General features: G+C 33.3%; 2 protein-coding genes across 3 annotated transcripts; both read right to left on the minus strand.

Annotated features, from left to right (window-relative positions):
• Nucleotides 1-391: 391 nt before the first annotated feature.
• LOC111058398 (zinc finger protein 32) lies at nt 392-9,354 on the minus strand. Of its 2 annotated transcripts, XR_005572820.1 has the most exons (5): nt 9,247-9,354; nt 7,478-7,676; nt 4,337-4,413; nt 3,527-3,729; nt 392-670 (listed from the first exon to the last, which is right to left on the minus strand). XR_005572820.1 is itself a non-coding variant. In XM_039440285.1 (4 exons), exons 2-4 carry the CDS (start codon nt 7,642-7,644, stop codon nt 498-500), a joined length of 543 nt encoding a protein of 180 aa, XP_039296219.1. In that variant the 5' UTR covers nt 7,645-7,676; nt 9,247-9,354; the 3' UTR covers nt 392-497. The 2 variants fall into 2 exon arrangements, 1 of the variants encoding a protein (XP_039296219.1); XM_039440285.1 differs by lacking the exon at nt 4,337-4,413.
• A 2,455-nt stretch (nt 9,355-11,809) lies between these two features.
• LOC120354078 lies at nt 11,810-18,912 on the minus strand. The gene is made up of 5 exons (XM_039440286.1): nt 18,828-18,912; nt 17,747-17,843; nt 17,134-17,235; nt 14,618-14,773; nt 11,810-12,595 (listed from the first exon to the last, which is right to left on the minus strand). The coding sequence occupies exons 1-5, from the start codon at nt 18,869-18,871 to the stop codon at nt 12,542-12,544; spliced, it is 453 nt and encodes a 150-aa protein (XP_039296220.1). The 5' UTR covers nt 18,872-18,912; the 3' UTR covers nt 11,810-12,541.

An 18,912-nucleotide genomic window follows, 5' to 3' on the forward strand; every position in this document is an offset into this window, starting at 1 on the left:
TGTAGGTTGGGCTATGGTTCCTTCACTTGTCCAATTTCCATTGCAAACACTTACAAAAATAAAATTTTGAATTTAGACAGATTAAAATCCACATTGAAACACAAAATTACACTCAATAGGCACTAAAAACTGTAGAGCTTTGGCTACCTGCTCAGTCATTATAGTATTATCTGTGTATGACCTGATTTAATAAATTGCAAAATTGTAACATTTGTTTTGCGAAAAGAATTTATCTATCAATGTATATATATGCATTGGGTATTGTATACCCAATAATAAAATACAACTTGAGTACTCAATTGTTTATATACTCAATTTAAATACATTTTAATACCCAATTATAAATGTGATTTAAGAATAACAATCTTTCATCACTTCATATAATATTTTCAGCATATTTATTTAATAAAATATTTTATACCCAATAATAAATCCAATTTAAGAATTACAACAATTATCACTTCATTTACCCTTCTCAGCACATTTACGCTATTTGATTAATCGGTATTGGCGGGAACTTTGAGTAAGTGTTGAATATTGATTTCCGTAATACCGCACTTTTTTCTCAAATGTAGCTCGAGCGACTGTCGCCTGGCGTACGATTTGTAGCATATGTCACAGCGATACTGTCGCTCACCGGTGTGCGTCTTTTCGTGTCTCACAAGGTCACCTGACAGACAAATCAACAGATTATTATTCTACTGACTTTATGACCTAAATCTCAATATAACTGAGTAATAGCATAAGAAGGTATACCATGGTACAGGGTGTTTATGTTCCAAGTTTCACTATTAACTCAAGCCGATAGTCGTAGTAGTTCTTTTCCATGGAGCTACGTAATGCTGGTAGTCTCTCATACTGTGCCGTTCTTACACTCTCACCCCAACAAAACAGTAATAATAGACAGTAGTCGATAGTTATCGGAGCTTAACAAGAAATCTGCTTGAAATTTGGAACATAAACGACCTATACCATGGGATATCTTCTTATGCTCTCTTTTCTCTATGGTGATAGTATTTTATTACAAGTAGTAGCCAGTTTCTTCAAGGGGTGGTAGTCTGTTTATACAGGACAGAATAAGGGGCTAGACCACTAAGGACTTATCAATTTTACTTATTGAATTACTGATTAACTTATTGCATTTGAATTTTGAGGCAATAAATGGATTCTGCTATTGTAAATATTGACCAAAAAACTAAATAGCAGGAGGAAATACGTTGAGTAAAACTGCCCAAAAAATGTGTCCAAACCGTGAATAGAACCCGGAACCTCTCAGTTGCTTTTTGTGTGGATGGTTTACACACAACGAATTTCCTTCTGCTATCTATTTCTGCTTCTGTTCTATTTCTAGTCGATATTTGCAGTGGCAGAAGTCCTTAGTTCTATTTATATAGCTTTCATTGGATATCGAATTGATTATTATAATATTCTAGTTGTTGGTCAACTGTAATTTCTAATAAATCTCCCATAAATGTAATCTTTCCTTAAGGTCCATATGGACGATAACAAAATGTTTGTAATCTATAAGCTTGTTTTGTATAATAAAGAATTTTAATTAAATTTTCCCCTTGAGATTTTGAGTCACAATATCATCATAAATCTTCTCAATTGCTAAGATAACCAATACAGAATGGTCTCAAGTTGTAAAGGTTGCAACTCAAGTTGAAATCAAGGTGTAAACAAACATTCCAGAATGAGCTCAAGTTGTTAAAGCAGCCACAACAATGTAATCAAATTACAAGAACAGAATGAAGAAGAATGAGCTTTAGCACCAGACCATTTCCTTCCGCTATTTAGTTCTTCAGTCAATATATTTGCACTAGTAGAAGTCCTTAATTCTATTTATATAGATTTCAATGGATATTAGGATTAATTATTATTATTATTATGGAAAATGTGATGTTTTGCTAACCTCTGGTGAGAAACTTGAACTGGCATGTTTTGCACTGGTAGCGCTTGACGTTTTCATGCCTAAGCAGGTGCATGCGCAGTTGAGACCGCTGGCGAAACCCGCGTCCACACACCGCGCATGCGTGTGGTCTTGCGTCCGAGTGCACGGCACGGTGGCTCAACAGCGTCCCTGATTGGCCGAACGATTTGCCGCAAACGTCACATCTAAACATATACAACCAAGATATACAAAAAAGATTGTCTGAATATAAATAGAAATACAGATCTCAGTACCCTTTTTTACTTTCCTTGCCCTACTACCATAGGTAAGGAAGTATTGCTTTCCAAAAAAAATTAAGGTACCCCAATTTCAAGTTTTCTATACGTTTCAAGGTCCCCTGAGTCCAAAAACATGATTTTTGGGTATTGGTCTGTGTGTGTGTATGTGTGTATGTGTGTGTGTGTGTGTGTGTATGTCTGTGAACACGATAACTCCATTCCTAATTAACCGATCGACTTGAAATTTTAAACTTAAGGTCCCTTTACCATGAGACCCGACAATAAGAAATTCAATAAAATTCAATTCAAGATGGCGGAAAAAATGGCGGATAATTACTAAAAAACCATGTTTTTCACGGTTTTCTCGAAACGGCTCCAACGATTTTCTTCAAATTTATACCATGGATAGCTATTTATAAGCCCTATCATCTGGCATAAGTCTCTTTTCTCTATGGTGATAGTATTTTATTACAAGTAGTAGCCAGTTTCTTCAAGGGGTGGTAGTCTGTTTATACAGGACAGAATAAGGGGCTAGACCACTAAGGACTTATCAATTTTACTTATTGAATTACTGATTAACTTATTGCATTTGAATTTTGAGGCAATAAATGGATTCTGCTATTGCAAATATTGACCGAAAAACTAAATAGCAGGAGGAAATACGTTGAGTAAAACTGCCCAAAAAATGTGTCCAAACCGTGAATAGAACCCGGAACCTCTCAGTTGCTTTTTGTGTGGATGGTTTACACACAACGAATTTCCTTCTGCTATCTATTTCTGCTTCTGTTCTATTTCTAGTCGATATTTGCAGTGGCAGAAGTCCTTAGTTCTATTTATATAGCTTTCATTGGATATCGAATTGATTATTATAATATTCTAGTTGTTGGTCAACTGTAATTTCTAATAAATCTCCCATAAATGTAATCTTTCCTTAAGGTCCATATGGACGATAACAAAATGTTTGTAATCTATAAGCTTGTTTTGTATAATAAAGAATTTTAATTAAATTTTCCCCTTGAGATTTTGAGTCAAAATATCATCATAAATCTTCTCAATTGCTAAGATAACCAATACAGAATGGTCTCAAGTTGTAAAGGTTGGAACTCAAGTTGAAATCAAGATGTAAACAAACATTCCAGAATGAGCTCAAGTTGTTAAAGCAAGCCACAACAATGTAATCAAATTACAAGAACAGAATGAAGAAGAATGAGCTTTAGCACCAGACCATTTCCTTCCGCTATTTAGTTCTTCAGTCAATATATTTGCACTAGTAGAAGTCCTTAATTCTATTTATATAGATTTCAATGGATATTAGGATTAATTATTATTATTATGGAAAATGTGATGTTTTGCTAACCTCTGGTGAGAAACTTGAACTGGCATGTTTTGCACTGGTAGCGCTTGACGTTTTCATGCCTAAGCAGGTGCATGCGCAGTTGAGACCGCTGGCGAAACCCGCGTCCACACACCGCGCATGCGTGTGGTCTTGCGTCCGAGTGCACGGCACGGTGGCTCAACAGCGTCCCTGATTGGCCGAACGATTTGCCGCAAACGTCACATCTAAACATATACAACCAAGATATACAAAAAAGATTGTCTGAATATAAATAGAAATACAGATCTCAGTACCCTTTTTTGAATTATGTTTAATAATATTATAAAGGGTACTGAGATTTGTATTTCTATTTATATTGCAAGTAGCCCTAAACAGAAAAGAGACAATTATCTGAATAACATTATTGGGTGATAGATGTATTATTTTATACTTGTATATTTGAAAGAACGTCACATCTACAGGAATACGATCAACATTCAAGTAAAGATTATCTGAATAACCGCATTGGGTGATTTACAACAAGATATATTAAGCGTGGTTAAATTAACTAGACCTACGTACAACAGCCTGACTCAAGTATCAACAGATAGATTGCCATGAATCAAGGTTATAATAATATTTTATTCACGATATCTAGTGCATCCTTGATTCAGTAACTTATAATAATTATTGTGAATTAAGAAAACTAATTCACTATACTATAAACATTATAAAAATAGAAAATCATTGACTCCTTTGAATCAAGATGGAGTGCAAAATAATACAAAAAATATAGTTTTCAGATCAACAAGTTTGAAAATAAATAATTTATGGAATTAAACAAATACTTACTTCAAGATCCATTTTATTAGTCAACTCAAGTGCTTCCATGCTTTATATGAGGTGCTAAGATTGTGTGAGTGAAAAAACTAGAAACAAACATAAACAAAAAATAATTGAACGCAAACAAGACAACTACAATAATAAAGAGTGATAAAACAAAAATGGACAAACTTAAATGTATGAGAATTGAATAGAAAACGTAACCAATGAAAAATATGAGACGATTCGGGAAATAAACAACGAAAGGAAATATTAAAAACAATAAATGTGAATGTAAATGGAACATGAATAATGTATTCAATGACAAATTAATAAATCCCTGATAAAAACAACAAGAGTCCCAACTTGCGGGACTTCCTCAACTGACCAAATAACAGTAAACTTATCATACTTCTGAGGGTTTTGGGATTTAAATAAAGCGGCTTATAGAGGGTGAAGGTAGAGATGTTAAGTTACTGGTAGCCAGTGATTTTTATTGAGACACTTTCCATACATTTGTCTGAAAGGACATATATCTAACGTAGCTTGACTTAACGTTTCTCTATGATTTTCAGCAAGAAACCACAGGCAAAAAGGCAATTAAACAGTATCTTAATGATGGAACTGAAATTTGTTTTCATGTTTGTAAATAATTATTGACCGAGCGAAGTGAGGTCTAAGATTCAAGTCGACGGTTTGGCATTTCTCTTAATGTTTAAATGTTTATATGTTTTTATGTTGCGTATTTACGGCGAAACGCGGTAATAGATTTTTATGAAATTTGATAGGTATGTTCCTTTTTAAATTGCGCGTTGACGTATATACAAGGTTTTTGGAAATTTTGCATTTCAAGGATAATATAAAAGGAAAGAGGAGCCTCCTTCATATGCCAATATTAGAGTAAAAATCTGGTGTGGCGCACTCACACAACTTTCCTTGCCGTTATGAAAATTTATCACCTGACGCTAGTGTTCCCGCGCATCTCAAGTCTACTATTCAAAGATTTGAGCCAGCTGGTGACAGGGCAATAACGCTGGAGACACACATGAGGTCTATCTCTTCATAGTGAATGATTTAATAGAATCAACAATAATTTGCAATTGAATAATCACATTTTCTCGAATTTAAAGCTTATTTTCAATTTTAGGTGAAAATGTTACTGAACATTAATTTCAGAGATTTTCATGCTGAATCTATTCACTTGATTTTTTTGTTTCAATTGTATCTGAAGCCTGATAATTGGGAATCTATCTGCATTGATGGGGCGGAGCTCCTGAAATTTTTACAGATATGGGACTTGTGGCAGTTGATAGAGCTTATCGATGACTATTTTAGGTATGAATTTGATCAAAATCGTTGGAGCCGTTTCCGAGAAAATCACGAAAAACCCTGTTTTTGACAACATTTTCGCCGTTTTAGCCGCCATCTTGAATTGCATTTGATCGAAATTGTTCGTGTCGGATCCTTATAGTGAAAGGACCTTAAGTTCCAAATTTCAAATCATTCCGTTAATTGGGAGATGAGATATCGTGTGCACATACACTCATATACACACACACACACACACACCAGTTTTTTGGACTCAGGGGACCTTGAAACGTATAGAAATTTAGAAATTGCGGTACCTTAATTTTTTTCGGAAAGCAATACTTTCCTTACCTATGGTAATAGGGCAAGGAAAGTAAAAATCAGACTATAGAATTATTCATCATAAATCAGCTGTCAAGTGGTTTAAAAAACGCATGCCATGACGCATGCAATTCAATATCTCAATGTAACTTGGTAAAAAATCAGCAGCTGTGTAGACTATAAATTGCATGCCTCGTCGCATGCCTCATTGAATGCAATTTTTATGCACTATTAAATAGGATGCAAAGAACTTATAAAAGCTTGTCTGGGCGCCTAGATTTCTTCTGGTTTTCTCGCGCTAAATTTCCGGAAAGCGTTATATGATAATTAAATCTTGTGTAAGCATGATCTGATCAAATAAATAGTTGGTGTATCAGTGTGGATGTGCATAATATGGTTTCGGACGTCGTTAAGTTATGAATGATATTTATTCTATTGATAAAATTTTTGTTCATTATTTGTTATTATATTCTTTAATTTTTTTATAAGTTTTGGAATTTTGATTCTCAATTTGTTTTATTTTTACTTTTTTAATAAGTATTTGAAATCTTTGTATTTTTCATTTTTGAATTAGGTGGTATTTTTGTTGTTTGTATTATTTATTATTGCATAAGTTCATATTATTTTTATCATTATTTTCTTCTTTCATTTGTATCTGTACAATTTTTATTATTAAGGAGACATATTTGGGGAAACCCGTTGTCTCCATTGTGAATAAATAAATAAATGAACTATTGATTGCGTGCAATAACGCATGCAATTAATAACTAAAATAAAATAGTATTGTCTCTCGAACTTTCTCTGCTTTGAACTCGAGCTGTCCTGTTGACAGTATGTCTTGAAGGAGATTAGCTTTCGATGTTAGCATTTTTGATACACCAACCCCAACAGCCATTAGCCGTTTTCACACCGATATCACGCCGACACGACATACAGACAGGATTTACTCTGATGAACAGTAAAAGAGGAGGCTGCGGTTTATAACAGCGCGAGGTCTACTGTTCACAGAATTACTAGTTGTTTATTTATTCGGCAATTGTATTTATGAAATATTTGCAACTCTGATCCTGGTTTCACCAGGCTCAGTCAAGGCATTTGAGAATTATCAAGCCGCGTACGATTTACAAGTGGGCACTGGAATTATCAATGGTGACTTTCGCCATAGAAATCATATGTTCCAGGGCACTCGCAAACCTTACCTGATTCCAACGTTAGTAGACAGTTAGTAGTCTACTAACTTTGACATGATTCAACCATGTTCACATGTCTTGAATGAGGTTAGTGAAACCGTAGGCCTACACTACTTCCACCTTGCACAGGATGTTTCATTGCAGGTGATTTAATTTTGTTAATTTTCATTCTACTTTCATTTAGTATATAATGCTGCGAAGATCTCAATAAAGTTTTTGATTCAATTTAAATTCAAATTATTTGTGGATCATGTGTTAAAATCACTGGAAGCAAGTAGGCCTAACTTACCGTCTCCACTTTCCTCGTCTATGAGCAGTTCAAATGAAATAAAATTGATTCTAAACAACTTACTTATAAGGCCGGTCACCAGAATGTTTTCTCAAATGAACTTTGAGCGATTTTCTCTCTTTGTAACGTTTAGAACACAATGTGCACTCCCAGCTCTTCTCACTTTCAAGCCGTTCACTATCGTTTGTCTCTCTCACCGAGACTGCATCCGGTTTTGATTTATTTTTCATTTCACAACTGGCCACTTTGTTGACTGACCCATCTGTAAAAGGTATATTCTGTTGAAATTAAGTTATAGCTTACAGGTAATTATTTAAAGGTGATTAGAAAAACAAGACTTCTTAAAGTGCAAGGCACGGTGGTTTTTTCCTCAAATCGACTGTCGTATGAGATAGATACTGTTGTATTATCATCTGATTTTCTACCATCCATTGCGCGTCTATGGAAGGACTATGTAGATTTGTCAATAGAGTAATTCAAGTAATTTTATATAATGTAAAAATCTACCTACATTGCTCATAATAACCTCTATATCCCTCAGTTCTGTATAGATCTTTCTAAATAGATAGATCTTTCTAACTAGAGAGTAAATCTCTCTTTAATTAATCCCTGAATTTCTGGTCCGTGAGTTCCTTGAGTCGTGTAGATACAAATTATCTTATCCTATTCCTTATCTTCTAATTAGGTACTAGTAGTTCTGTGAACAGTAGACCTCGCGCTCAGTGAGTTACATTGACCTGTTGTTATGTTTTCTCAAAAATTAATATATAATTTATCGATTAAAAATGTCTAGAAAAAATCCTAAATAAACATAGAGCTTTCTGTTCTATATCGTACCGTGACGTACCGTCCCGGAATGTGAGTGTGAGCGCTGTTATCAGGTCTGGCTGCAACTGTCTACAACGTTGATGGAAAGATACAATTTTCAAGATGTTCTATGTTTTTGAACGGGTAGTATTATAGTCCACTAGACAGCTGATTTATAATTAATAATTCTATAGTCTGATTTTTACGGTAATATTGGCGTATGAAGGAGGCTCCTTTTTCCTTTTATATTATCCTTAAAATGCAAAATTTCAAAAAACCTTGTATATACGTCGACGCGCAATTTAAAAAGGAACATACCTGTCAAATTTCATGAAAATCTATTACCGCGTTTTGCCGTAAATGCGCAACATAAAAACATATAAACATTTAAACATTAAGAGAAATGCCAAACCGTCGACTTGAATCTTAGACCTCACTTCGCTCGGTCAATTATGTATACTGCATATAATATTAGGCTTAAAGCTTGAGTAATCTAAAGTTGTTAAAGTGAAACTATGACAGAAAGATGAACTTAATAATTTTTATCCTCCAAATAATGTGTATTATTAAAAAACAAAACCCAATAGCAATATTGTTTTTATCAACCCAAACTAGCCAATTTTGATATTCACAGTGGCTGTCATTAGTTTTGCATAGTTTTTCATAATGATAGTGATAATTTTCTATACCTTCAAATTCAACACAAAACAGAACAGCTCTAATTTATTTATAATATTAAGGAACCAGTTGAACACTACTTAATTGAACAGTTGAAGCTTACAAACTGGACACAAGATAGAGGCTGAGCTGATTAACTTAACTATTGAAAGTAGCAGTGAATAGTGAGATTTAATTCAACATAAATGAAGAGGTTAAAGTTGAAATAAATAGAGAACGTGGCGACCAGAAAATTAAAGCGTTAATATCATGATCATCCCACCGCAACTCAATATAATAATGTTATTAAAGCGAAGAGGTAAATTAATGTTTTCTATGGAATAAATATTTTTTTATTAATTACTTACCACATTCAGATACTTCGGTACAATTGATCAGACTATCAACGTCAACTGAAATGTTTTTATTAAGTCCATCAACTATACTGTCTGTCTTCTCAAAAGTAATTTAATCTACTGAAATTTGTTTAATTTCATTTGACTCACCTCAGCATTCATCTACAATGTTGGCGTCATTGGTTCCAGACGCCAAATTTAAAATTGCTTTTAACGAGTGCCACAAGATGTAAGCAAAGAGTAAATCGAGCGATTGTCTTGAACATCTTTCAAGTACTTTATAGACCAAATAAAGCCGTTGGATACTCTATTATTTTTTCATCTAAGACTGCTCAAGGAAAGTATCACATTGCTGACTTGATAGGTTAAGTTAAAACCAACTAACACAATATTTAACTATTATGGTAAACTGATTAGAGTAACATTATAGTGAGATTCGATTTATACTGTAAGCATTGGTTGATAAGGATTGATTCAATTATTAAATAAGGAATGCTGGCAGTTGGAAGTGGATCTCACTATAGAAGCTCCAGCATTGGCAGGAAACCGTGTTATGTCGGCCAGGATAGCCAAGGCGTGAGATAGTTCATATTATAATGTACTGTACTATCCCTACCCTGGGTTCGAATCCCACCGGTGAGCATGGACGTTTGATCATCTCATCAAAACACCCTTTTACTCTCCATTACCTACGCACAAGCAAAAAAACTCATGTAAGCATAATTTGCAATAATAATAGAAAATGTTGATACCACCAGCATCGCACGTCAATGGGAACCGTGTCATTGTATAGTGTTCACTTCATAGTACCTAGTATATTGATAATCCATTGCTTAAATTTCACTTTATAGTACCTATAGGCTAGTAATAAAAATCCGTTGCGAAAAGAATCTGTTGTGGCATTGATTGATCAAAAGCACCGATTTAGTGTTTCAACACTATTTTGTTGTTTCATTTTAGAAGGATGAAAATATAATTCCAAAGATCTTGTTCGATAAGGAATTGGGTGATAATGATTTACTAGAATATGAGGCATCCATTTCCAAAGTGACTCTTCTCCACCAATCCAAATTTTTAGAAAATCACAATAAACACTGAAACAGATTATCTAAGAATAATTGAAATGTTTTTACTACTATTACTTCCTTTACATGATATAAATACATCAATTAGTTATGGAATGCCTCGATTTCTATTTGTTTTCTGAAAAAAAAATGGAAAATAGGATGGATAAGAGTCATTTTGGAACTGTAGATTGGATAACGGACATTTTGGAACTGAAGAGATGGGACATGAGTCACTTTGTAACTTATACTAGTCTAGGTTTCATTGAGCAAAGAGTGTTTTCCATGAGTTACCTAATAACTTGTGTGTGAATGGATGGTAATGCTTCAAGAAAATATAAATATAGTTTAATGAAAATATTTGCATGTATTATTCAGGATGTTATAAAAATCAATAAGAAAATAAACACTAGAAAAACATAAATAGCAAAGTCATCATCTTCCATGAAACCACCCTCATTTTCATCCTCATTATCATCTTGCCTATTATTTTGATTATTGAGAATGTCTTTGTAGAAATGTAGATCATTTTTTTAGATCAATTTTTTCATGTGTCTGATAAAAGTTCTGATGAAACCTACGAACATCTTGCATTCTTAAGTCGTTGCACTTGAAAACACTGTCTTTGTGTTTACATGTTGGTAATTTGGGCAAACCTTTTGATGAATATTTTTTCTTCTTTGATGAATTTTTTGTCCAATTTTCCGGATTTCGAGTTCGTTTTTTTCCTTTCCCATTTGGAACTGGAGTCACTAAACCACAAGTTCGCACTTCAGCTTCTTCCACGTCCATTTTTACACTCAACTAACAACTCATAACATTCAATACTGGCACGTTGCAATTCAAAACATTTTCTTCCAGCTGTTAATCAATGCTACCACTACACAATCCACTATCATATGACTAGCTACAATTTAATTTAATTTAATAAAAAGCTATTATTGAAGTACCTGCACTGGACTCTAGGGTTGGACAAGAGACAGTATTGAATGCAAAGATGGCGTTCCATTTGAAAACTGAATGGGACAAGAGTCATTTTGTAAGAGTAAACTATGAGCGGCCATCTTGAAGTTTTCTGTGTGGACAAGAGACACTTCGGAACTGCAGACAACTTTAGAATTGATTTACTATGCGATATAGGTCATTTTGGAACAGGAAAACATCATCAACTAGAATAGAAAGGCCTTATGAATTGTATGGCACCAAAATCTCATTTTTGAAAAAAATGGACAAGAGTCACTTTGGAAGTGGATGCCTCATATAATGATTTTGGAAATAATTATTTCTGAAAATAATAGAAAATTACCGTACTGGTACCTCACAATTCGGAAGTCTTTCATTGTTCTTCTGGAAGAGTCTGGATTGTTCTTCTTGAAGTCTTCCATTGTGGGTAGAAGCTGAATTTGCTTCCCTTTTAAAGTGCCACTTTACATAATCGGATGAATAATGAAAATAATAAATTGTGGGGAAAGTGAAATGATTAATAACTAAACAAAGAGATAATAAACTCTTTTTTCTTTATTTCGATCACTCTTTTCCTCAAAGAGATCACTAAGGTTTGATTTTGACAGTCATGAAATGTGAACAATTTACTATCTACTCAGTCCTTTGCGGTATAATCTAATGAGAAGGGCTTCTTCCAAATCGTATAAAACGTTTGGAATCCACCGCCTAAAACTGAATGTTCATTCAATTCTCGTCATCCCTCCCTATACTGTTGCACAAACCTAGGGTTAAGCATAGCATGATCCTCAGAAAGAAAAAAGAGGGAATTTAGTGACGTGTTTATAAACTATATTCTTGAAGAAATTTCTGAACCAAATTAGAAAGGTTTAGTTTCGTATAGCAACCTGATACTGGAATTGCTCACATTGGTCCCTTAATTGGTTGCTACACAAACAAACAGATTTGGGTAAGCTCATTATTCTCAAGAATCGATCTTGAATTATTATGATCATAATAATGATTTGAGTTCCTGTTTGGCTTGAAAATGTGCGATACCAGCACGAAACGGACGTCGCCACATCAAAGAATGTGAGTGTTTTTTCACTTTAAAGTTTTATAAAATTTTATAGTAATATTATGATCAATTCATTCGTATTTTACGCCTCTTCCTCAGTTTATTTCATCATAATTGTCTGTGATATCTTGACGTTCTTGTTAAAATTTCATGAAAATTGATTTTTTCCAGAGATGAGATTTTTCATGGTATTTTGTTCCCTTCGTTGAATCCTTTTCTGTAATTAATGTGAAAAGTTGTTGAGCAGACTGAAGTATGAATATGCACCTCGCGTCACCTGTAAAAAACGTATCATTTGAATTCTACCAACATTTGAAAAATTCGTTCAATAAACTCTAATAGCAACTTCTGTTACCTACGTTCAACTTCTGTGAGATGAATTGAATTGCTGCCTTTATTCTATGAGGAAGAAGTTAGGGGGAAATAACCGACCCTCTTTTACACTCAACCCTCGAGATAAATAGATTAACACTTTTTGTGTAGTCGAGAAGTTGATATCGTGGTAATTATTCATATTAAATAAAAATACTACGAAATATTACAGATTTTCTAAAGTTTCTGTGGTTTTTTGACAATTTTGTAGTATTTTTATTTAATAATTTAAAATAGATTACTTTTTGTGTAGTCGAGAAGTTGATATCGTGGTAATTATTCATATTAAATAAAAATACTACGAAATATTACAGATTTTCTAAAGTTTCTGTGGTTTTTTGACAATTTTGTAGTATTTTTATTTAATAATTTAAAATAGATTAACCACCATGAAATGAGGTCAATGCATTATCTATTAGTTTGTTTATCAGTTCTGAAATAGCCTTTGTTAGATTGGGCCAACGTTAGGTACTTTAGGGCGGTCAATTGAATAAATACAAGCAACAAAAGCAAACCATTACAGTTTGTTGCTAAGATACGGTACAGTGTTAATTTTCTGAACAATTTAGTGCCAGTTCTTCATTGATTGGGAGATAGAAACAAGTAGAAAATCTGTTTTCGCCCCACTTGGATGTAATGAGCTGGTTTACGTGCGTCATATGGAGGCCGAAAGTGATTGTTTTCTGACCAGGCCGGTAAAATTTTTACGGCCCTAGGGCTGTAAAATAACCTTGAAGTCAGCTGATTCTGATTTGATGTAAACGTGTTTACAAATAGTTTATGAAACGGAATCAGTTTATGCTTCTAGAATTGAATAAAGTTTTTGCAATAAGATACTATCATTTTATTTGGATGAATGAAATACAAATAATGAGATATTATAAACTATTCAAATTCAATTTTCAGAGTATAATAGAATCTAACCTCAAACCTCCTAGTACAGCGTTTATCATGGAACATGGTGGATAAACGGAATCATTTTATGCTTTTAGAATTCAATAAAGTATTCTGTAATAATATACTATCATTTTATTTGGATGAATAAAATACAGATAAGATATATATTATAAACTATTCAAATAATTCTATTTTCAGAGTAGGATAGAACTTCTAACCTAAACTTCCATTGACATTCAGATTGGCCAAATTTCAAGTGTGCTAAAACAGCTGATCAAAAACTTTCCATTGACATTCAGATTGGCCAAATTTCAAGTGCGCTAAAACAGCTGATCAAAAACTTTTCATTCTTTGTGTTTATCATTCAATAATCAAAACATTTATAATAATATCATCTTATTGTCATTTGGAAGAATAAAAAGTATAAACTCAACCTCTTACATAATTGAACATAATCTTTTAGGTATTTAGACAAATCAGAATAAAAATAAAAATACTTGGACAATTTCTTGATATTCAGATTACCTCAGATTTGCTAGAGCTATGACCTTCCACTTTTGCTTTCGGAAGTGCTTATAATAGACAATTATTCTCATATATATATATTGTTTATTTTCCTGTGTGGCGAAAAATAACGTTCTCACCATGGGCAAAAATGTTTTTTCCGGCACTCAATCTTTTCTAGTCCTCGGCCTACGGCCTCGGACTTGAAAACCGATTTCGAGCCAGAAAAGTCCCATTTTCGGCCCTAGGTGCGAAATATACTATTTCGGCCTTCAAATTACTTGTAAATGGAAGGAATGGAAGATTTTAAAGTAGGCCTACCTACCTAGTAATCTGTAAAGTAAATACTCAGTCGGCTTCACACTTCAATTGAAATTTTATCTCCGTTCATCTTTGATGTATGGTTGACCTCTGTTTGAGAAAAATGTAGAGCTAAACTAAAATTATTTGAAGAACAGATATCAATTCATAATAAAGCAACCGAATTTTCATCATATATTTGAACGGTTCTCTAGAAAATACTTACTACGGTCATATTGTTGCGGTTGAGTGTAAAAACATTGAAAAGTACAATTTTCGGTAGCCTATTATTTCGTATCATTAGAATTTTTAGAGTGCTTATGAACCATTTAGGCCTATCTTGCCAACTGCAGTTGTATAGAGCTGTCCTCAGGTCTTTACCCTAGAAAAATAATAGTTTTAATTGAAGTTTTTCAATCGATCGAGTCAAAAATCGTTTCAAAATAAATCGGAGCTAATTTACATTCAGATAATATCTTGACAGAATATATCAATATTTTGGACGTGACGTTGCAGGGTTGCACCCCCTTGCTAATTACTACAGTTTTAAATTAGCTATGACAGAGAAAACTACTATTATATTCTGTATGCTGTATTCTGTGCTGTAACTATCAATTAAACTGTAAGTATTAACTACAGATTGATCTATTCCTGCTATCAAGTTTCTAATTGATTTACAACATGGAAATTCAGTTGTAATAAAAATGTATATAGTGAGGTCCATGCTATAATGGCAGTGGAGAAAGATAGGAGAACAACGTTGCCGATCTTCCATCTTGTAAATGCCTTCTATAGACGGTAGCTGATACAGGATTATTGATGTAATATTAACTGTTCATTCTCGTTTAAAATGACCAATTTTATTAAGCAATAAATTATATTTTTCAAAAATTTCATAATGAATTTACATAATTAATTCTTCATATTGTTGATAGACAATCAGGCAACAGAGCGAAGCAAGAAAGAGATAGCGCTATCCGCTTTGTTGAATGATAGACAATGATAGCAATACCATTGCTAAACAAACACTGCCATTATAACGTGGACCTCACTATAGTTGTCATATACAAGAGAAATAATATTATATCCATTAGGCTACTCGTTTCTGAAATTACTGGAGATTATTAAACGATATGCTCAAAATGTCCATCTATTAAAGTTAAACACGCTGTAACTCTTTTTACCAAAATATTCATGTTCTAAAGTAAAATATAATATTCTGGTCATAAGAAGACTGTAATCCACACAGAATTTTGTTACATTGCTCAAGGATAATCAACACGTACTGCCGTGTTGAGTAGGGCTACTCATTTTTGTGCGACAATACAAATTTTTCCTACATTATATAGTTATTTGTGCAACTAGTGCGCAAAGTGACAGTTTGCTGCACCGAAAGAAACGTTTACGCCCGAGCCGTAGGCGAGGGCGGAATGTTTTCTTGAGTGCAGCAGAGGAACTTTGCGCACGTATTTCACATTAAGTTTTTCCTACAGTTACCATTGAATATGAAAAGTGGGTAATTATGGGTAAAATTGCCTGGAATGCATCAAATGTTTTTCTGTGTAATTCTATTATTGATAAAAACCTTAATCCTAAAATCCTAAAGTCCTCGTTGTCGTTGGTTATAATATATAATAGTAATAATTAGCGCGTTGTGCTTCGTTGCACCTCTGCTCACTATAGCAGCCCAGTCACTGTTACCAACTTCATTTTGATTTTGCTGCACTGTTGCTCCATATAACCTACTAAGTATTTTGCGTTGCCATGTTGCAAATCTGGAGTGCAGAAAAATTTTTCCCGCACTAGAGCGGAAAAGTGATTCTTTGCATTCTGTAATCAGTGCAGCAATGGCCATTTTTCAACGTAACTGTAGGAAAAATAAATTACCACACACTTACAGTAGGGACACAGGACTGAAAATCCATTATTTGGTTAGTGCTATGAATTGGTTTGAAGGCGAACCCAAAGTGGAAGTGGTCAATGACCTTCATTGTCTCTCTCACTCTATATTCAACTCTCTCTCTCACCCAAGGGAGCCCCTCAAATTGAGCTTGACCTACTGACCTCCACTACAGTGTTCAGCAGGTTGCCTAATCACTTATTTGAAGGGGCATGCAATTTTATTTCTATTTTTTTTTACTTTTATCAGTGAGCGCCCGGTCTGAAGAGATCGCTGAGAAACTAATAATTGAATAGTGAAATAGTAATAATAGATAGTGATAAATAACTATTACTTAATAAGATAGTAATAATAATTAAAACCAACAGGTAACTCGTGTTCCGCAAAAGGGTCTAATTGAAAACTTGAAAAGCTGAAACCATGACGTACTGTAACCTTGAAGAATTTAAAATATATCTATAACCATCCTCGGTAAATTAAGGATCTATGAATGCAAAATTTCAAGTTAATCAGTCCAGTAGTTCAGACGTGATGATTTTTCATCTGTGGATTTCTTATCCCCTACGTGTAGAAGCGTAGAAATAGCTCTTCAAACAATACACTTCACAAGTTGCACCCATACCAGTAAATTTCAATCAGATTAGATGCTATTTTGTTGCTATGTTACATTGGGAAATTAGATTTATCTACAGATGCGTTGGTGACATTCGTTTATTAACTTTGTAGGCCTACGTGTAGAGTTCTTGAGTTTTCATCTTCATTGAGTAGGTTTTTTCTATTATTATATTTGTGGCAAATACATTTTTGAATAAGAATTTCTTGCAACTCTTAAATCAACTCACCTCATCCTGCAGTTTTTGTCCGTTTTCACTGAACAAAAATTCAACAATTGTAATTGTGATCAAAATTATTCCATACTTGATTTTCAGAAGAATTTCCCCTTTCTGAAAAAAATCATTTTCAGAAACACTTAGGCTAAACTATTGACAATACAAGTTTATTCACTACCCATATTACTTACAGGACTATAGTTGAAACAAACATATTAGCTATAACTATTGATTATGAATTATTGCTATTTGCACTTTTGTAATCGAATTACTATTAACCTTGATATGTTCTCACAGTAAATATGGCTCAGTCTTATGCCATCAGCAATCTATTCAACAGAGCTTTGTATTAGCTCATTATAAACTGAATAGTCTACTATTGTCAAAACTTTTGGATAAAAATTTCCAAGATAAAATGAAACCACAATGTGAATATGACCACATAATCGATGTATTATCGAAATATTATTGTAAATTGGTTGAAGCTCAAAGTATAAAAAACCAAATGCCAGTTCTTGAAACTTGAATAAACTAAAAAATGAAGGAGATCAACAAACACAATAAAACTGATACTAGAGAAATAATTGTCATGTACAGTTATTCAAGAATTAATTCGAGAACTGACCATGAAAATGAATATCCCCAGGCAAATTTGTAAGCAAATGTATGCATTGAAATAGAACAAACGAAATCTGAATCCATCGTTCAAGTCTTCCACTTTCCTAAGAAATTACAAAAAAATTCAATGTTACAATTACAATTCATATGAAATAACAAAACTATACAATTGATAATACGTTCTAAATTCAATATTGCAATTGAGTTCACATATTCCTATTCAATATGACAATAAATATTGGTATCATGATTCATGATCACAATTCAATATCAAATAAAGCTTTAATGTTCATTCTTTTGTTGGTAGTGCGAGAGACAATATTAATTAGTGGTTTCGCCCTTTATCATACAACATATTACGTCATCTAATTGTCTTTTTTTCTTTAGGGCTACTTTTGAATATAAATCTGAGAACTCTTTTAAAAATTATCTCGTCGAGACATTAGTAGCCGAAACGTGTCGTGACGAAATAATTTAAAAAAGGTTTTCAGATTTAGATTTCTATTAATATATTTCGTGTATCCTTTAACTCTTATCAAATAAATTGTTTATTCTGTAGTGAGCTATAGTCTATTTCGTGGTTTAGTTTGTGAATAATTTATTTCCACAATTATTCAATTTCGAAGATTACGTCCTACGGACTCCAGCTATGGAGCATAAGACAAGTCAGGTCAATAATTTTATATAATCAACTTCAATAATTTATAGCACTATTTGATTATATACTGCGTTACACAAGCCGTTCCTTATTATATTTTTGAATGACTTGAAAATATTGTGACAATATATTTTTATGAAAAAATGGAGATGATAGTTCTGGTTGCTACACCATTCTCAATTATTCCTGTAGTTGGGTTTACTTACAGCTGTTAGTGGGCTTCTGGTTGAATTGGAATATTGATGTTATTTATTATGAGGAATGCTGACCGTTCAAGTTGAATCTTAATTATGTGTGTATACAACTTGCTGCCAGTGGCTACCGCTTTTCAAAATTAACTTCTAAATTTCTATGGAACATACCTCCGAGTTTGATTGTATTTATTCTAAATAATAAGTAAGTTTATGAAGAGGAAATATATCTACTATACCTGAAAATAGTCTGATGATGTTTCACCAGTTCTCTCACCATCATTCTCAATCCCTTTTCTATTTTCCCTTCTCCTCCACCATCCT

The sequence above is a fragment of the Nilaparvata lugens genome, chromosome 13, assembly GCF_014356525.2.
Source record: "Nilaparvata lugens isolate BPH chromosome 13, ASM1435652v1, whole genome shotgun sequence".
In the NCBI taxonomy this organism is placed as follows: domain Eukaryota; kingdom Metazoa; phylum Arthropoda; class Insecta; order Hemiptera; family Delphacidae; genus Nilaparvata; species Nilaparvata lugens.

What these genes read in the sequence shown, in the direction of transcription:
- LOC120354078 (XM_039440286.1), bottom strand. Translation starts at nt 18,871, where the DNA reads ATGATGGTGAGAGAACTGGTGAAACATCATCAGACTATTTTCAG. An exon ending in CATCATCAGACTATTTTCAG is followed by an intron (nt 17,844 to 18,827) that starts GTATAGTAGATA and finishes GTAATTTCTTAG; the next exon opens with GAAAGTGGAAGACTTGAACG. An exon ending in ACCGCAACAATATGACCGTA is followed by an intron (nt 12,596 to 14,617) that starts GTAAGTATTTTC and finishes CGTTTTTTACAG; the next exon opens with GTGACGCGAGGTGCATATTC.
- LOC111058398 (XM_039440285.1), bottom strand. Translation starts at nt 7,644, where the DNA reads ATGAAAAATAAATCAAAACCGGATGCAGTCTCGGTGAGAGAGACAAAC. An exon ending in TCTGGTGACCGGCCTTATAA is followed by an intron (nt 3,730 to 7,477) that starts GTAAGTTGTTTA and finishes GTATATGTTTAG; the next exon opens with ATGTGACGTTTGCGGCAAAT. An exon ending in GTTCAAGTTTCTCACCAGAG is followed by an intron (nt 671 to 3,526) that starts GTTAGCAAAACA and finishes TTTGTCTGTCAG; the next exon opens with GTGACCTTGTGAGACACGAA.